The following is a 19,507-nucleotide window of genomic DNA, read 5'->3' as shown; positions in this document are numbered from 1 at the left end:
TAAGAGGAGAGCGTAGATTGAATGTAGGAGGAGAGCGTAGACTGAATATAGGAGGAGAGCGTAGATTGAATATAGGAGGAGAGTGTAGACTGAATATAGGAGGAGAGCATAGCCTGAATATAGGGGGAGAGCGTAGACTGAATATAGGAGGAGAGCGTAGACTGAATATAGGAGGAGAGGGTAGACTGAATGTAGGAGGAGAGCGTAGATTGAATATAGGAGGAGAGTGTAGACTGAAGGTAGGAGGAGAGCGTAGACTGAATGTAGGAGGAGAGCGTAGACTGAATATTGGAGGAGAGTGTAGACTGAATGTAGGAGGAGAGCGTAGACTGAATATAGGAGGACAGCGTAGACTGAATATAGGAGGAGAGCGTAGACTGAATGTAGGAGAACGTAGACTGAATGTAGGAGGAGAGCGTAGACTGAATGTAGGAGGAGAGTGTAGACTGAATGTAGGAGGAGAGCGTAGACTGAATGTAGGAGGAGAGTGTAGACTGAATATAGGAGGAGAGCGTAGACTGAATGTAGGAGGAGAGTGCAGACTGAATGTAGGAGGAGAGCGTAGACTGAATGTAGGAGGAGAGTACAGACTGAATATAGGAGAAGAGTGCAGACTGAATGTGGGAGGAGAGTCCAGACTGAATGTAGGAGGAGAGTGCAGACTGAATGTAGGAGGAGAGTGACGACTGAATATAGGAGGAGAGTGCAGACTGAATGTAGGAGAAAGTGTCGACTGAATATAGGAGGAGAGTGTCGACTGAATGTAGGAGGAGAGTACAGACTGAATGTAGGAGGAGAGTGCAGACTGAATGTAGGAGGAGAGTGTCGACTGAATATAGGGGTAGATTGTAGACTGAATGTAGGAGTAGAGTACAGACTGAATATAGGAGAGAGAGCAAACTTAGTATAAGAGAGAACAGAGTGAATATAGGACAGCGAGCAAACTGAGTATAAGAGAGAACATACTGCATCTAGTACAGAACAAACTTAATATGGGAGAGAACACACTTAATAATATAGCAGAGAACAGACTGAATATAGGAGAGAACGAACTGAATATAAGAGAGAACAGACTGCATCTAGTAGAGAACAAACTTAATATGGGAGAGAACACACTTAATAATATAGCAGAGAACAGACTGAATATAGGAGAGAACGAACTGAATATAAGAGAGAACAGACTGCATCTAGTAGAGAACAAACTTAATATGGGAGAGAACACACTTAATAATATAGCAGAGAACAGACTGAATATATGAGAGAACAGAGTGGATATAAGAGAGAACAAACTGAATATAGGAGAGACTAAATATAGCAGGGAACAGACTGAATATAGGAGAGAACAGACTGAATATAGGAGAGAACAAACTTAATAATATAGCAGAGAACACACTGAATATAAGAGAGAACAGTGAATATAAGAGAAAACAGAGTGAATATAGGAGAATACAAACTGCATATATGAGAGAGCAGAGTGAGAACAAACTAAATATAGTAGAGATCAGACTGAATATAAGAGAGAACAGACTGAGCATAGGAGAGAACAGACTGAATATAGGAGAATACAAACTTACTATGGGAGAGAACAAACTGAAAATAGGAGAGAACAAACTGAATATAGGAGAGAACAGACTGAATATAGGAGAAAACAGACTGAATTTAGGAGAGAACAGACTGAATATAGGACAGAGAGCAAACTGAGTATAAGAGAGAACATACTGCATCTAGTAGAGAACAAACTTAATATGGGAGAGAACACACTTCATAATATAGCAGAGAACAGACTGAATATAAGATAGAACAGTGAATATAAGAGAAAACAGAGTGAATATAGGAGAATATAAACTGCATATATGAGAGAGCAGAGTGAGAACAAACTAAATATAGTAGAGATCAGACTGAATATAAGAGAGAACAGACTGAGCATAGGAGAGAACAGACTGAATATAGGAGAATACAAACTTACTATGGGAGAAAACAAACTGAAAATAGGAGAGAACAAACTGAATATAGGAGAGAACAGACTGAATATAGGAGAAAACAGACTGAATATTGGAGAGAACAGACTGAATATAGGACAGCGAGCAAACTGAGTATAACAGAGAACATACTGCATCTAGTACAGAACAAACTTAATATGGGAGAGAACACACTTCATAATATAGAAGAGAACAGACTGAATATAAGATAGAACAGTTAATATAAGAGAAAACAGAGTGAATATAGGAGAATACAAACTGCATATATGAGAGAGCAGAGTGAGAACAAACTAAATATAGTAGAGATCAGACTGAATATAGGAGAGAACAGACTGAATATAGGAGAGAACAGACTGAATATAGGAGAGAACAGACTGAATATAGGAGAAAACAGACTGAATATAGGAGAAAACAGACTGAGCATAGGAGAGAACAGACTGAATATAGGAGAAAACAGACTGAATATAGGAGAGAACAGACTGAATATAGGAGAGAACAGACTGAATATAGGAGAGAACAGACTGAATATAGGAGAGAACAGACTGAATATAGGAGAGAACAGACTGAATATAGGACAGAGAGCAAACTTAATATAAGAGAGAACATACTGAATATAGGAGAGAACAGAGTGGATATAAGAGAGAACAGACTGAATATAAGAGAGAACAGACTGAATATAGGAGAGAACAGAGTGGATATAAGAGAGAACAGACTGAATATAGGAGAAAACAGACTGAATATAAGAGGAGACTGAGCATAGGAGAGAACAGACTGAATATAGGAGAGAACAGACTGAATATAGGAGAGAACAGACTGAGCATAGGAGGAAGCAGATCCTGTTTATTTTGACATTACACTGGGAATGTTACTTTAACGCCAGATTATGGGCTTGTTTTCCTTATCACTGGGATGAACAAACGTTGACCACATTTCAGGACACTATGCTTAGCAAGGGCATATCAAGAAAGTAAAACTGCCCGTTCTGTGATCTTCAACAAGCCTGTTTGGCGGTTGGGCGGTTGGACGGCATCCGGACCACATCAGTGCAGCACACTGTCAGCAGAGATGTTTGTGGCTGTCAGCTTTGTTTGCATTTCTGTCCTCGTTGTGTATGTACAAGGTGAGTGAACCTCCATTCCACGCGTGAGTTGGGTCAACAGGTGGTGTCTACCAAGATAAGACCTTTGTTTCACATTATAAATTATCCGTCACTTTTTCTTAAAATATCTATAGTAATACTTCTAGGGGTGAGGGAAACTATTGTCCATTACATGCATGTACCGACCCTGAACAGAAGAACCAATGCAATTTGGCATTCATAATGTGTTAAGAGACCTGTTACATTAATTAGTCATGCAAAGGTGATAGCAGCAATTTTTTTAATTGTTTTTCCCGTCGGGGTTGTTTTCATCGGCCCATACAATATATTGATTTTTATCAACATTCAGTTTCATATTTCCAGCCATACGTGTGCTTATTTATGGTGAAGTTATGAACCATTCTAATCAAAACTGTGTTTATTGCTATGTACATATTTACTTATTCTGTCTTTTGTGTTGATTAAATGATGTGGGAATGAAGAATGTAAACGTTGGAACAAATACCTCATTGCACTAGCACTCGGGGATTTTTCTCCAGACAAGTGTAATGTGTGAAGCCCATTTCCTGGTGTTGTTCAAGGTGATGCTACTTGAGTATTGCAAAAAGCGGCGGGAAAAAACATACTCATTCACTCGTGTTACATTGGCAGGCTCATTGGAGTGCTTATGTGCAACTGTTGAACTTCAAATTACGTTTGACAAAGGCCCACCATTGCTACCAAAGGACAAATGTGCAGGAATTGTTGACGACGTTAAAGGGGCAGATGGAAGCGTGTGGTACATGGTTAACTATAACAATCAGGTATGTACAGTTCGAGCATTTGCTGGAAGTGGCCGTTAGATATCCTAGTTCCTTCTGGGTGTAGGTCCTTTCTGCTAAACATCTGTAGCGAAACATCAGACAACAAATATTTTATTCTACTCTCTCTCTCCCACGACCCCCTCTCTCCCTCTCTCTCTCTCTCTCTCTCTCTCTCTCTCTCTCTCTCTCTCTCTCTCTCTCTCTCTCTCTCTCTCTCTCTCTCTCTCTCTCTCTCTCTCTCTCTCTCTCTCTCATATCCTCCTGTCATGGATGAAGACTAGTAATTCAGATTATAGAAAGTAACACACAAATTGTGTTCTCTTTCAGAGTGGCTGGATACAAGCAGATACCAGCATGATGTCGATCTTGCATTGCAAAGACATAAGTACTGATATTACTTCTTTAACCCGACCGCTACAAACCATGTTTAATACCTGATGCAGGAATACGGATGATAACACCAGTAATACATACTGATACCAATCCGTTTTTCTATGTAGCAGTACATTCTCGTAATTAGAATAATATAAGTATTATTGAACAATTCTCAAAGATAAGATGACCATTCAGTCGGGGTGACCATTGTAAGTATTTTACTTGGTGACCACTTGTGGACATCTGTATGCTATGACCTGGCTGACCCTGATGTTCGCACTAGCCACCACAGTTGTGCCTGAGCCTGTCACATACACTATTAAGTGTATGTGAACATATGCTCGTCTTTTTCGCATCTTTGTTTCTCATCTCCCTGCGGTCCTGAACCACCTCCCCACTGAAACAAATGAACAAAAGTTATTATTTCCACTGATTGGCTGACCTGAATACATATTTCAATCTAAAAAAATAACAAATTTCTCGTTTCATGATAATTATGTCGTCTATAGCGTCGTATTTTCCTTCTTGTCAGCTCTTTTGACTCGCCCTTCTCAATCCCGACCCAGCATTGGTTGCACTACGTAGAAATATAGAACATTAATGTCCCCGTGTGTTTATCAGCACATCCATTTATAGATAAGGCTCAAAATTCAGTTTTGAACTTGTAAGACCAAATCCTCAACCAAATTTTATCTATCTATATTTAACAACCGTCCGTTCCCTCCGATTAGGGCAAAGAGGAACGCACATTATATACAGTATATATGGATGATCTTAAACATTTATCCAGAAAACAAGCAGTCTTATGTATAAAGACAATGAAGTATGTCTTTCTTACTTAAAATGATTTCTGCTGCCACTATCGCAGCTTAACAAGTTATGTTCTGTCTTCAGATATATCCACTACTACTGCCTTACCTACAACTACCTCTCCATGTAGAGACATGGACGGCATCAACTGCCAGTGGCTGGACGCCGGCAACAACATATGTAGCGACAAAGCATCCGCACAACAATTTTGTCCTAAGTATTGTAAAATATGTGATAAAGGGGTTACGAGTATATTGGGACGGTAGCCTCTCAGCATTTTAATTTATTCATAAATAAATTATTTCTTCATATTATTTTGGATTGTTTTTATGATTTAACAAGAATATCGACTTATAATATATAATCTTACCAGAAGATCAAACATGCTCATACTAGTGATTATAATGCAGTGAAATTACATATTTATGGGGGCATCGGTCCCATCAACAACGCCCAGAATAACACATTGAATATAGTCTGTTCCATATGTGGCTGGGTGCCCAAACTTGATTGGTTTTAGGCCCAGAACAACTTCTGAACAAAAACACTCTGAAAACTGTTTTTAGTTACAAATTGATTAAATGGTGGTATAGTATGCTTACACGAATATTCGATTTACTCCATACACCGTGTTGTCAGTTTATTTTATCATTGAAATTCAACTACATTCTTAACCCATTATCTGTTCTCACACCTTTCTACGGTCCTCTTATACATGTTGAGAGGAAACTGGTGTATCATCCACTTCTTGATTAATAATTCATTATTTTTATGTTTATCTGCGAACAGACTTGTCAAGACATTCTTTTCATATTGCAAACGAAACGCTGTCAAAAGTATATTAACTTGAACAAGGTATTCTGACAGGAAGGAAATTGTTGTCCCTCTGACCATCACTTCTGCAGCTTCATCGGATCACGGCGGGAGACACCGGAATCGAACATGGTTCTTGAGCATGGGTTCATTAGCAAACACTGTAACCTATAGGCTACCGAATCGCTCACAATACATACGACTTGAGCTGTGGATTTTGCAGAGCACGAACGTAACAACCAGAACTAGAACGACACGTCATTGTTTGCTTTTTAAACTCATTTAATCTTAGATTGTCACAAAACAATAACCTTGATATGGTAAGACAAACAGACTGTATTTGGATAACTTGAAGGAGACTTGCTTGGATTGCCAACTAGCCAGAGTCTTTCTAAGAGGGACTATGATTTAAAGCACCTTTTCATCCAAGTTCTATATATTGTGATTAATGCCATGTGTGCGACATAACCCCCATTGATTTGTCACATTACTACCAACGCAACCTATAACAAGAAAAACATGGCTATCAAGGAACAGATGAGCCTGACAAGAACCGTTTGTGAACTTCATAACGTACACGAGTGTCTCTACCACACCCACGCCTAAACATACTTCCTACATATGCCGAATGAGGGCAGTAGACAAGACTGCCCGAGACATGGATACATGAAGTTATAAAGATAAGTTATCCGGGGTGTGTTGACACGGAATGACTTATACAACAGTTGTATACCACAGATTGTTTATTACGATGTTCATAGTCATTAACTTACTTCTTGCCATTTTGCCTGCCCAAGGTAAGTGTTACTATGTACAAGATATACTTATTATATTCTTACAGTGATCCCATAAAAATAGGCGGATTCGGAAAATTAAAGGTAGGGGCACATTGGTAATTCTTAACGTAACCGGGATTACGTCATGTCATAGAGCATACATATTATTTTTCATCTCCTTGTTAATACAGGTTAATCTTTTCATTTGACTTAACATTAGGAATACGGTTTTTGCTAAGACGCATTTAGCTAAACGTTTTAATTAAAAAAATACGGGTAAATATTGTTAAAGCTTGTAAATTCTATTAACCTACTTAAAGAGGCTGTAAATAAAATTGATATCTCATCTATATAAGGAATAAAGGACTACTGGTCATTTATCGAACGGGGGCACGGATGGCCCAGTCGTCTAAGGCGCCGCAATTCGCTGTGCAGATTTGCGTCCCTTGAGCACGCCAGAAACCTATGATTGTGGGTTCGAATCCCGGTTCGCCCCGTAAATGTTTCTAGGTTTGTCAGCACCATACCTGTGCTCGTGGGTGTCACCGAGGTGGTATACGTCTGAGACCTGCATCACTTCGGGCTTTCCTCCCACATTAAGCTGACACGCCGTGATATAACTGGAATACCGTTAAAAGCGGCGTTAAACTCAACTCACTCACTCACTCATTTATCGTACAATAAAACGCTAGAAGAAGCCACTCGGGGCTTCGACTCTCGTGATTTATTCTCCCTTAAGTGTCTCATTGTACCATAAACAATTACCAGGAGACGTGTATTTCTTGTAGAGATGAAAGTCAACACGTTCGTAGGCATATAGCCTGACGGCCGAAAGAAACTTTACCACTTTATAGATGAAATTGCAAAGATTTAAAAACACAAGTTCAAACTACATCAATGGAAAACACATCGTCCAAACACAACAATGCTCTATGACACCCGAAAAACGCGAGCGGGCCCTGGCTATGATACAGATGGGTGCCACCCATGCCCACGTTGTAAAAACTTTTGCTTGCTGACGTGTTAATGTTACTTACCTCATGCAACGTTATAGAAAGACCGGGCAGATATCAGACAGGCCGTGAACCAATCTCATTAAAATCAGATCTGAGTTCTCGCTGCCGCTAAACAAAGATCTGAGGACATCCCATTACGGATGCTGTATGACTGTCATTTTAAATTTTGATTTTGTGAAGAGTTTGATCTTTTCGATACATTTTACTTCATGCATCTGTATATATAGGGGGCGGTCGGGTAGTCTGGTGGTTAAAGCGTTCGCTCGTCACGCCGAAGACCCGGGTTCGATTCCTGACATGGGTACAATTTGTGAAGCCCACATCTGGTGTCCCCCGCCGTGATATTGCTGGAACATTGCTAAAAGCGGCGTAAAACCATACTCACTCACTCATGCATCTATATTTGTAGTTTTAAAAATATAGTGATTTAATACTATATTAAAGTTTTATTTGGTCGTCAGTTTAGATAATAGTGCACTCTTTTATTATAGAAATATATTGATTCTTCTTGCAGAGTTTTACTGTACGATAAGCAACGACCACGAGTCGTTTATTTCTTATATGAGATATCAACATTTTGTAAAGCCTTTTTAAGGATGTCAATAAAATGTACAAGTTATAAAAACAGTTACCTGTATGTAAATAATGATGACTCCCTGAATACAATCCGACCTCGGCAATGTTGGACACGTCCATTTTATGTACAGGGGGGTTAAGTTTGGTATATAGATGATAGTTACACTTTTATAGATATATAGATGATAGTGCACACGTTAATAATTATATAGATGATAGTGCATACACGTGTAGGCATATAGATCCTAGTGCACTCGTTTGATAAGCATACAGACGGTAGTGAACAGTTCCATACAAATAGGGAATAGTGTGATGTGCACGCTTTGACACGAGTTGGTCGTTATCATGTCATGTGCACACATCGTGACTGAGAATATAAGTTAAGAAATAGTTGCCATGGAAACGTGTCCCAGTGTGTTTCAAGCCACGTGCTTTCATTTAATTTACTCAGCCTCTCTAAACAAATTCAAAATTTATGAAAACAAATAAAAACTGTATAGAACTACAATTTCACAATCAGATCCGGTTATAACGAACACCATGGGATCAACATGTAACTTAGTCGAAGTTTCATTCAACTGAGTACTAAATCAAAATACCGCTTACGAACGAGAAGACATTTAACTTGTTTGTTATAATCGAATACTTAATAGTATTTGCTCTATCCGACTTCAGTATCCCCGGAAATGTGGTGTAATATGTAAAACTGTAAATTCGTACAATACAGAATATTTAAGTCCCCGCTATTTAACTGGGATAGACTAATGTCAGTGCTTATATTATTTACAGGGGCAATAGATTGTCTGTGTGCTAAAGAGGATCTCAGCGTCCCAACGAATACCGGGCACTTAGTGGTAGCACGTGGTGAGTGTACAGGCATTGAGGACAAAGTTGGAGACAGTCACCAGGCCGTGTGGTTCCAGGTCAAACACGGCAATGAGGTAGGACAAAAGCTCCAACACGTGTACCAATGTGTAGAAATGTTGAAGAAGGTAGAATTGCCTACCTTCGTATTTTTCTGAGTGGTGGCAGTACCTCCTGATCATCTCTCTTACCGTCTTGAATACCTATGCCCACCTCTCGACAGCAGCGGGGGAAAGAGTATCACCCCCTGGACAAGTTGACACCATGTCCGCATAGGTGGCTACTGAAGTTTTTGTTGGAGAAACTTGATGGCAGCGCGGTAGCCATATTTGTCCATTTGTATCGACAGAGAATACCATGTCACTTTGACGACTGCAGAAATATGCTGCCTTGTTATGTATGTGTTTCCAATGCGGCCTGTATTGTACTTCTACACGCAATATGTGAACTATACATCCTCGTAGTTGGGATCAGAACTTTTCAGCCACCCCTCGTAGTTTTGATCAACTGACAGCGCTCGGATACATAGGAACATCCTCATATTGATACTGAGTACCACTATCTATTTTAGACGGATGGATTGAAAACCTTCATATAGTGTACCACTATCCATATACGAAGGGTGGATTGAAAACCCTCATATAGTGTACCACTATCCATATACGAAGGGTGGATCGAAAACCCTGATATAGTGTTCAACTATCCATATACGAAGGATGGATTGAAAACCTTCATATAGTGTACCACTATCAATATAGGAAGGGTGGATTGAAAACCCTCATATAGTGAACCACTATCCATATACGAAGGATGGATTGAAAACCCTCATATAGTGTACCACTATCCATATACGAAGGGTGGATTGAAAACCCTCATATAGTGTTCCACTATCCATATACGAAGGATGGATTGAAAACCCTCAGATAGTGTACCAGTATCCATATACGAAGGATGGATTGAAAACCTTCATATAGTGTACCACTATCCATATACGAAGGATGGATTGAAAACCTTCATATAGTGTACCAGTATCCATATACGAAGGATGGATGGAAAACCTTCATATAGTGTACCACTATCCATATACGAAGGATGGATTGAAAACCTTCATATAGTGTACCAGTATCCATATACGAAGGATGGATTGAAAACCTTCATATAGTGTACCACTATCCATATACGAAGGATGGATTGAAAACCTTCATATAGTGTTCCACTATCCATATACGAAGGATGGATTGAAAACCTTCATATAGTGTACCACTATCCATATACGGAGGATGGATTGAAAACCCTCATATAGTGAACCACTATCCATATACGAAGGATGGATTGAAAACCTTCATATAGTGTACCACTATCAATATAGGAAGGGTGGATTGAAAACCCTCATATAGTGAACCACTATCCATATACGAAGGATGGATTGAAAACCCTGATATAGTGTACCACTATCCATATACGAAGGTTGGATTGAAAACCCTGATATAGTGTACCACTATCCATTTACGAAAGGTGGATTGAAAATCCTCACATAGTGTACCACTATCCATATACGAAGGATGGATTGAAAACCCTCATATAGCATTCCACTATCCATATACGAAGGGTGGATTGAAAACCTTCATATAATGCACCACTATCCATATACGAAGGATGGATTAAAAACCATGATATAGTGTACCACTATCCATATACGAAGGGTGGATTGTAAATCCTCATATAGTGTACCACAATCCATATACGAAGGGTGGATTGAAAATCCTCATATAGTGTACCACTATCCATATACGAAGGGTGGATTGAAAACCCTCATATAGCGTTCCACTTTCCATATACCAAGGGTGGATTGAAAACCCTCATATAGCGTTCCACTATCCATATACGAAGGGTGGATTGAAAACCCTTATTTAGCGTTCCACTATCCATACATGAAGGGTGGATTGAAAACCCTCATATAGCGTTCCACTATCCATATACGAAGGATGGATTGAAAACCTTCATATAGTGTACCGCTATCCATATATGAAGGGTGGATTGAAAATCCTCATATAGTGTACCACTATCCATATACGAAGGATGGATTGAAAATCCTCATATAATGTACCTCTATCCATATACGAAGGGTGGATCGAAAACCCTGATATAGTGTACCACTATCCATATACGAAGGGTGGATTGAAAACCTTCATATAGTGTACGACTATCCATATCCGAAGGATGGATTGAAAACCCTGATATAGTGTTCCACTATCCATATACGAAGGGTGGATTGAAAACCCTGATATAGTGTTCCACTATCCATATACGAAGGATGGATTAAAAACCATGATATAGTGTTCCATTTTCCATATACGAAGGGTGAATTGTAAATCCTCATATAGTGTACCACTATCCATATACGAAGGGTGGATTGAAAATCCTCATATAGTGTACCACTATCCATATACGAAGGGTGGATTGAAAACCCTCATATCGCGTTCCACTATCCATATACCAAGGGTGGATTGAAAACCCTCATATAGCGTTCCACTATCCATATACGAAGGGTGGATTGAAAACCCTCATATAGCGTTCCACTATCCATATACGAAGGGGGGATTGAAAACCCTCATATAGCGTTCCACTATCCATATACGAAGGGTGGATTGAACACTCACATATGGGACGGATGGACTGAAGACCCTTATATATTGTACCTACATCCATATAGGAATGATGTGTTGAAAGTAGTGTACCAGTATCTATATTAGTTGGTTGGACTGAACCTCTCATATGGAGTACCATTATCAATGTTGGGTTGAAAGCCTTCATTACCCATTATCTATTTATACGGCCGCTGTTGTGTTTGTTGTGCATTTGATGTTACAAAACGACTTGGTGTTTTCAGACTGGTTTGATTAAAGAAGATGCAAGCATAATGTCTGTTCTACCATGCTGGAATGTAACGAACAAATTAAGTAAGGTCTACTTTTGCTAAATCGATGCTTACATACAAAAGAATAGTTCTGCTTTCTGGCTGTCATAGGGCAGAATAAAGCCAGCAATAGTAGCCATAGCAATAGTGAGCAGCAGTAGTAGTAGTAGTTGTAGTAGTCGCAGTAGTATTGCTAGCCCAATAAGATACCCTGCCGCATGTAAAATAATTCCCCACCCAGACACTGTATACTGAGTCCGAGCCGACCAGTCCTTTTTTAGCCCCCTAATACCGAAAACATGTCACATCTTTTGGTATGATGTGGCCTGCCTCTATCGAGTAGACCATAGAGGCGGTCTAGTAGTAGTAGTAGTAGTAGTAGTAGTAGTAGTAGTAGTAGTAGTAGTAGTAGTTGTAGTAGTAGTAGTAGTAGTAGTAGTAGTAGTAGTAGTAGTAGTAGTAGTAGTTAGTTGATTAGTTGATGTAGTGGTTGTAGTGGTAGTGGTAGTGGTAGTAGTAGTAATCTTCGTCAAAATCTCCATTGTGACTTTATTTCATTTCAGAACCAACATGCACAGATATATCCACTCAGTGTCAAAAATACTTTCTGGGCACACCAAAACTGCAAAAAATACTGCAATGTCTGTGGTTAGTATTACACGAACGTCTTACGATATATGCATCTGTATACTTGCAGCTATAGAATTTACAGCACAATGACTACTTTGCCACATTTCACATTTAGAGAACACTTACTATATATATAGACTTATGACCACCTAGAGAACACTGGGATTGGCACAGACATATGACCACCTAGGGAACACTGGGATTGGCACAGACATATGACTACCTGGAGAACATTGAGATATACACAGACATATGACCACCTAGAGAACACTAGGATATGTACAGACATATGACCACCTAGGGAACACTGGGATAAACACAGACATATGCCTACCTTGAGAACATTGAGATATACACAGACATATGACCACCTAGAGAACACTAGGATATATACAGACATATGACCACCTAGGGAACACTGGGATAAACACAGACATATGACTACCTTGAGAACATTGAGATATACACAGACACATGACCACCTAGAAAACACTAGGATATATACAGACATATGACCACCTAGAGAACACTGGGATATACACAGACATATGCCCACCTAGAGAACACTAGGATATATACAGACATATGACCACCTAGAGAACACTGGGATGTGCACAGACATATGGCTACCTGGAGAACATTGAGGTATACACAGACATATGACCACCTAGAGAACACTAGGATATATACAGACATATGACCACCTAGGGAACACTGGGATATACACAGACATATGACTACCTGGAGAACATTGAGATATACACAGACATATGACCACCTAGAGAACACTAGGATATATACAGACATATGACCACCTAGGGAACACTGGGATTGGCACAGACATATGACTACCTGGATAACATTGCGATATACACAGACATATGAACACCTAGAGAACACTGGGATGTGCACAGACATATGGCCACCTAGAGAACACTGGGATATACACAGACATATGACCACCTAGAGAACACTGGGATGTGCACAGACATATGACCACCTAGAGAACACTAAGATATGCACAGACATATGACCACCTTGAGAACACTAGGATATGCAGACATATGACCACCTAGAGAACTCAAGGATATGCACAGACATATGACCACGCAGAGATCACTGGGATATACACAGACATATGACCACCTAGAGAACACCGGGATATATACAGACATATGACCACCTAGAGAACACTAGGGTATACACAGACATATGCCCACCTAGAGAACACTGGGATATGCACAGTCATATGACCACCTAGAGAATACTGGGATATTCACAGTCATATGACCACCTTGAGAATACTGGGACTTTCACAGACATATGACCACCTAGAGAACACTGGTACATTCACAGACATATGACCACCTTGAGAACACTGGGATATGCACAGACATATGACAACCTTGAGAATACTGGGACATTCACAGACATATGACCACCTAGAGAACACTGGGACATTCACAGACATATGACCACCTAGAGAACACTGGGGTATTCACAGACATATGACCACACAGAGAATACTGGGATATGCACAGACATATGACCACCTTGAGAACACTGGGACATTCACAGACATATGACCACCTAGAGAACACTGGGGTATTCACAGACATATGACCACACAGAGAATACTGGGATATGCACAGACATATGACCACCTAGAGAACACTGGGATGTGCACAGACATATGACCACCTTGAGAACACTGGGATGTGCACAGACATATGACCACCTTGAGAACACTGGGATATGCACAGACATATGACAACCTAGAGAACACCGGGATATATACAGATATATGACCACCTAGAGAACACTAGGGTATACACAGACATATGCCCACCTAGAGAACACTGGGATATGCACAGTCATATAACCACCTAGAGAACACTGGGCCATTCACAGTCATATGACCACCTAGAGAATACTGGGATATTCACAGTCATATGACCACCTTGAGAACACTGGGATATGCACAGACATATGACAACCTTGAGAATACTGGGACATTCACAGATATATGACCACCTAGAGAACACTGGGACATGCACAGACATATGGCCACCTAGAGAACACTGGGATATTCACAGACATATGACCACACAGAGAATACTGGGATATGCACAGACATATGACCACCTAGAGAACAGTGGGATATTCACAGTCATATGCCCACCTAGAGAACACTGGGATATTCACAGACATATGGCCACCCAGAGAACACTAACGTAAGGTCTGTGTTTCAGATACACATCTCACCATGTGTGGTGACGAGGAACCTAACTGTCACCTGTACGGCAAGTCGGCGTGTAGTCAGTATGGCGTGTGGGCGCGTCAGAAACGCAAGCAGTATTGTGGTTTCTGCGGTATGTGAAATGTATAGTTCAGGTGCAGACATTAACGCTGAAGGTGTAGTTGTCGTGGATGGTACAACAGCAATATATTCTGGCGAAATTCAGAACACAGAAAAGTACCCTAGCTGGCCACATAATATGGCACTACAACAGCTGGGCGAGTTCTTTAAATGGTGCACCGGTTTGGGTTGTACTTGTAAGGACAGGGTACACGCCTGTATATAGAAAGGTATGACTTCTGTGATACCCTACGCCATAAACGGGCACGTTCAGTACGGTGAACATTTGAGAAAAAATGGAATAGCTTGACATTTGAATGAAAGAAAAGAATTAAAAAAGCAATACGTTAATTTAGTATCAACAGTCAAGTTTGACAAAGCGGTCTAAGGTGCCGCATTTCGCTGTGCAAACATACGCCCTTTAGTATGACCGGGTACATAAGTCTTTGATTCGACCTGGTTTGATTCTTTTTAACATTTACGTGGTAAAATGTCTACGCTATTTCGTCTTTTCCTCCACATTACGCTAACACGCCATGATGTAGCTCAAATACAGTTCATAGCGGCGTTTAACCTTAACAGACACTTACTGACGACACAACAACATGTAAGTGAAAGTCTGTTATACATTTCTAACAAACCGGGCTATGATGAAGATTATTTGTAATACGGCTCTAAGGGAATGTTTTTATAAGCCAAATAACGATAGAGCAGTAGTAATATATTACCAGTCAATTGGAACACGACTGTCATTTCAATCTCAATTTGACGACACATTGTTAAGTCGTTCACGCGTGCCACCGACGGTCAGGGGCCGATTCTTCACAGAAGAATATTGGATGTGAATGTGAATGGTTATCTTTATACTTTTTAACATATAAACATGCCGTTGGTAAAAAACACTGCATGGTGTGACTTGAGTTTCAGGAAAAAACGGTAAACGGTTTCACTCAACTCTTCATTAAATAAATAAATTTCCATATAAATAATTGCTGCACAAAATTATTATGGATGAAGGAAAGGAAGAAACAGTACTCTTCTAATAGGTAAAAATAGGACAGAAATCAGACTGTTTCGGTGCATGTCATAATATTGCTCAAGAACGCTAGAAAATGTTACGGGACGTTTTCATTTCCGTTACCATTTTCGTTTCTTTATTTTGCTTCAGATGAATTTTGTTTGGATAACTTAAAGGACTGCTCATCGTACGGCAAGTCTGTGTGTACACAGTATGCGTCGTGGGCCTTGACTCACTGTCAGAACTTTTGCGATTTATGCGGTAAGTACACCTAACGAAAACAGTCAACAGGACCAATGCCACAACGGACCAAATCGACTGAGAGCAAAAACGTGCCAGCTAATGTTTGAGTTATAGCCAAACAAACTGGATATCTTGACCAAATCGAAATGTCCGACACCCCATCTCTACGTGAACTTCGTGTTCTTACTTATGGTTATTTTTATGTAACGTAGAATATATGTTATAAATAACCATACCACATCCAAATAACAGAAGCGAACTAATGGAAACACTTGGAATCAATTCTTGAGGTCATAGATTTAGGAGAGGTGACCAAGAAATCATATATACTGAGAGGAAACGCAGCCAGTTTTATATCACATTTCTCGTTACTTTCGGACGTAACAACATCAACAATTACTACTACTGCGACTACAACGACGACGACAACAACTACTGTCGCCACAACGTTTTCAGGATGCAAAGATATGGACGGCATCAGCTGCAAGTGGCTCGACGATACAAGTGACATATGCTCCGATGAAGCCTCGGCACACGAGTATTGCCCCAAATATTGTAACATCTGTGGTGTGAGGACAGCAGTACTTTTTGGGCGGTAGCGTGATGTTATACAGTTGTAACAACGCCTGCATCGTTATAATCATTTCCCTGCACTAAATTATACCACCGCGTTTGACTGTTCATGTCACTGTCAGATACAATTCACAATGTAGCTGTCCCGTGAATATCCGGGTAGAATAGGTTTTCAGCAACCCATGCTTGCTGTAAAATGCGACTATTCTTGTCATAAGAGGCGACTAACGGGATTGGGTGGTCAGACTCGCCGACTTGGTTGATGCATGTCAATTTTGGTGTCATTAGTTCCAGCTTCAGATTCTAAGATGGTATCTGGGGTGAAACGTTTTTAGAGATGATATAAGTTATTTTTATCATACACGTATCAATGATTTGAGGCATTTTGCATGTGGCGAGAGCCAACATACAGACGGTCATATCACAGGGGGTGGAATAACCAGACATCGTATTGTATCCACTGCCGGGCTGATATGGCTTTACAAAGGTATGGCATATGATAAAAGGGTCATTATATAGAATTTTCATATACCCCATATCAACCCATACGAAGGTCTCGGGTTGATATGGGGTATGATATGAAAACGGCCATATAATAACCTTCAAGTAACAAAAGTTAGGGAGTGACACACGCATGCACATACAAGCACATTTCAGTCCGTTGTTTGCAAGTGAGTGTTTGAGCGAAAAAACGCATTAGTCGGCATAATGCAAGTACCACTACAGAGTGAATATGTCTTTCAGACGCTTGTACGAGAGATGATTGAAACGTCCTGAACCTCAAACAAAAAGACTTGACCTAAAGGCATTTAAATGATATTATTTTTCAACATAACCACCTTCCCCATTGATACACTTTGCCAACGATGTTGCAGGATTTTATCCCAGTTTTGTAAAGTTCTTATCTTGGCGATCCAAAAGGTTCTCCACAGATGCTGTGAGTCTAGTCGAAATGGGTTTCGGCAAGAGTGTTTCTTGATGTTTGGAAACAGTTGGACGTCTGACGGAGTCAAATCAGGAGAATGGAGGCGATGACTCGGGGTTTGAAGCCATGGCAATGACTGATTTGTGCACTGGTGCATTGTCCTGATGAAACAGTACGTCTTTACTCGGCCTCTCACGTCTCCTTGTCCTAATTTCATTCAATAATTGCCGCAATTGCAGCATAACATGCTCCGGCCTGGGAAGATAGTCCACCATGATGACACTCTCAGTATCTTTAACACGGGACCATAACCTTTCCAGCTGATTGGACATCCTTTGTCTTTTTTATGGCCGTGATGTCAAATGCTTCCACTGTTCAGACGTTCAGTCATTCGCCGGTCAGTCATTAATATATCAAGGAATCCTGGATCATTTCTTGTGTTGCTCATGTGACAGGACTTCCAGGACGGTGATCGTTATCAAGACCCCCCTTTGAAGCTTAAACTGTGCTGTCATCCTCTTAAAGGAAGCACAGGCTTGCCTGGTGTTGTACTCATATCTTCATGGTGGCTTTCGGTGTTAAGACGGTGTCTGCAAGTTCCTGATCACCGCACGTCCCTCAAGTTTGTCCATTTTCCACAGGTTATTTACCCCTGCTTGTACGAAAGAGGGCGAGAGAGCCTAAAATGGGATTCAATCAGTATAAGGAAATGGAGTCTGGGCCTTCGGGGCGATGAGTGACTACTTTTACTACTAGGCCACCAAACCACCTCTATATATACAGAAACTGATCCTTGTATGGTGTTGATCTTTGTTAATACATGTGAGGGGGGTTGAATGAAATTTGTTTCAGTAATTCATAATAGATAAATATATCGCAGTAAGAGATTGTAAACCAGCCATATAGAAAATGAGCACCGCTCCAACAAGTCTAATCACAATACCACACAATGTGACCGATAGCTATCATATCACCCATGCCATGTTGGAAAACCTACATCAGGTTTCTACACAATCTCGACATCAAAACATAATATTAAGACTGCCGCTGACAAACCAATGACTGACTATACCAGCATAACCCCAGCACATCCTGTATGCTTATTCAGTCAATCAACAGTTTTGTTGCCCATCCTTGCTCTATCAACAGGCAGCATGTTGTGGCAAACAAATAAACATTCCAGTCACCTGCCACATCGTGACATCAGTAATAACATCAACCAAAATTGTCCTGATAGTTTATTAGTCCGTGTTAATCACAAACATAATCAGCTGTGTACAAACTTAAATACATTGTCATGTTTTTACACAGTAATACAAAATGGCTGAATGGTTACCATGGAGAAAGATCAATAAAATATCCTAACGCACTCTATTGGTCTCATATTTGTAACCAGTATCCAGAGAATGCAAAGCTTGATGCAGTGTCTTACATTCTAAAGTTACTCATGCGAGTTGGCTTGAAGCATTTGTGGCAATACATTGCATGGGTATATCGTTATACATAAATTATGGTAGCTTCTAAACGTGCCTAGCTTCAAACACTGGTTATACGGCTGTCATAGTCTACCATACAGTCCAAGCAAGTCAATAATAGTGGGCAAGTCCAGATAACTGTAGTTCAGAAAATGAAGTATCTCTGGGCTCCTTTTTATTATATTTTAAAAAGATAATCTAACAACTGTCTTTTCGGTAAAATATGTTCATTTTAGAGATATGATGTTAGTCTACA

The 19,507-nt window shown here is 40.1% G+C and overlaps 2 protein-coding genes across 2 annotated transcripts; both read left to right on the top strand.

Annotated features, from left to right (window-relative positions):
* Positions 1-2,878: 2,878 nt before the first annotated feature.
* Positions 2,879-5,380, top strand: LOC125374146. Its single transcript, XM_048384965.1, has 4 exons — positions 2,879-3,099; positions 3,730-3,881; positions 4,209-4,266; positions 5,151-5,380. Exons 1-4 carry the CDS (start codon positions 3,045-3,047, stop codon positions 5,330-5,332), a joined length of 447 nt encoding a protein of 148 aa, XP_048240922.1. The 5' UTR covers positions 2,879-3,044; the 3' UTR covers positions 5,333-5,380.
* A 1,201-nt stretch (positions 5,381-6,581) lies between these two features.
* LOC125374145 lies at positions 6,582-16,539 on the top strand. Its single transcript, XM_048384964.1, has 5 exons — positions 6,582-6,676; positions 9,037-9,188; positions 12,592-12,676; positions 14,911-15,030; positions 16,186-16,539. Exons 1-5 carry the CDS (start codon positions 6,589-6,591, stop codon positions 16,308-16,310), a joined length of 570 nt encoding a protein of 189 aa, XP_048240921.1. The 5' UTR covers positions 6,582-6,588; the 3' UTR covers positions 16,311-16,539.
* The last annotated feature ends 2,968 nt before the right edge of the window (positions 16,540-19,507 follow it).

This window comes from Haliotis rufescens, unplaced genomic scaffold (genome assembly GCF_023055435.1).
Source record: "Haliotis rufescens isolate VD_foot unplaced genomic scaffold, xgHalRufe1.0.p SCAF_523, whole genome shotgun sequence".
NCBI lineage: Eukaryota > Metazoa > Mollusca > Gastropoda > Lepetellida > Haliotidae > Haliotis > Haliotis rufescens.
The sequence above is the reverse complement of the archived record's forward strand: the minus strand, read 5'-3'. Positions and strand labels throughout refer to the sequence as shown.

Bases quoted from the DNA above. Each gene is read 5' to 3' on its own strand.
- LOC125374146 (XM_048384965.1), top strand. From the start codon at position 3,045: ATGTTTGTGGCTGTCAGCTTTGTTTGCATTTCTGTCCTCGTTGTGTAT. The intron at 3,882-4,208 runs GTATGTACAGTT...GTTCTCTTTCAG, and splicing joins TGGTTAACTATAACAATCAG to AGTGGCTGGATACAAGCAGA. The intron at 4,267-5,150 runs GTACTGATATTA...TTCTGTCTTCAG, and splicing joins CTTGCATTGCAAAGACATAA to ATATATCCACTACTACTGCC.
- LOC125374145 (XM_048384964.1), top strand. From the start codon at position 6,589: ATGACTTATACAACAGTTGTATACCACAGATTGTTTATTACGATGTTC. The intron at 9,189-12,591 runs GTAGGACAAAAG...ATTTCATTTCAG, and splicing joins AGGTCAAACACGGCAATGAG to AACCAACATGCACAGATATA. The intron at 12,677-14,910 runs GTTAGTATTACA...TCTGTGTTTCAG, and splicing joins AAAATACTGCAATGTCTGTG to ATACACATCTCACCATGTGT.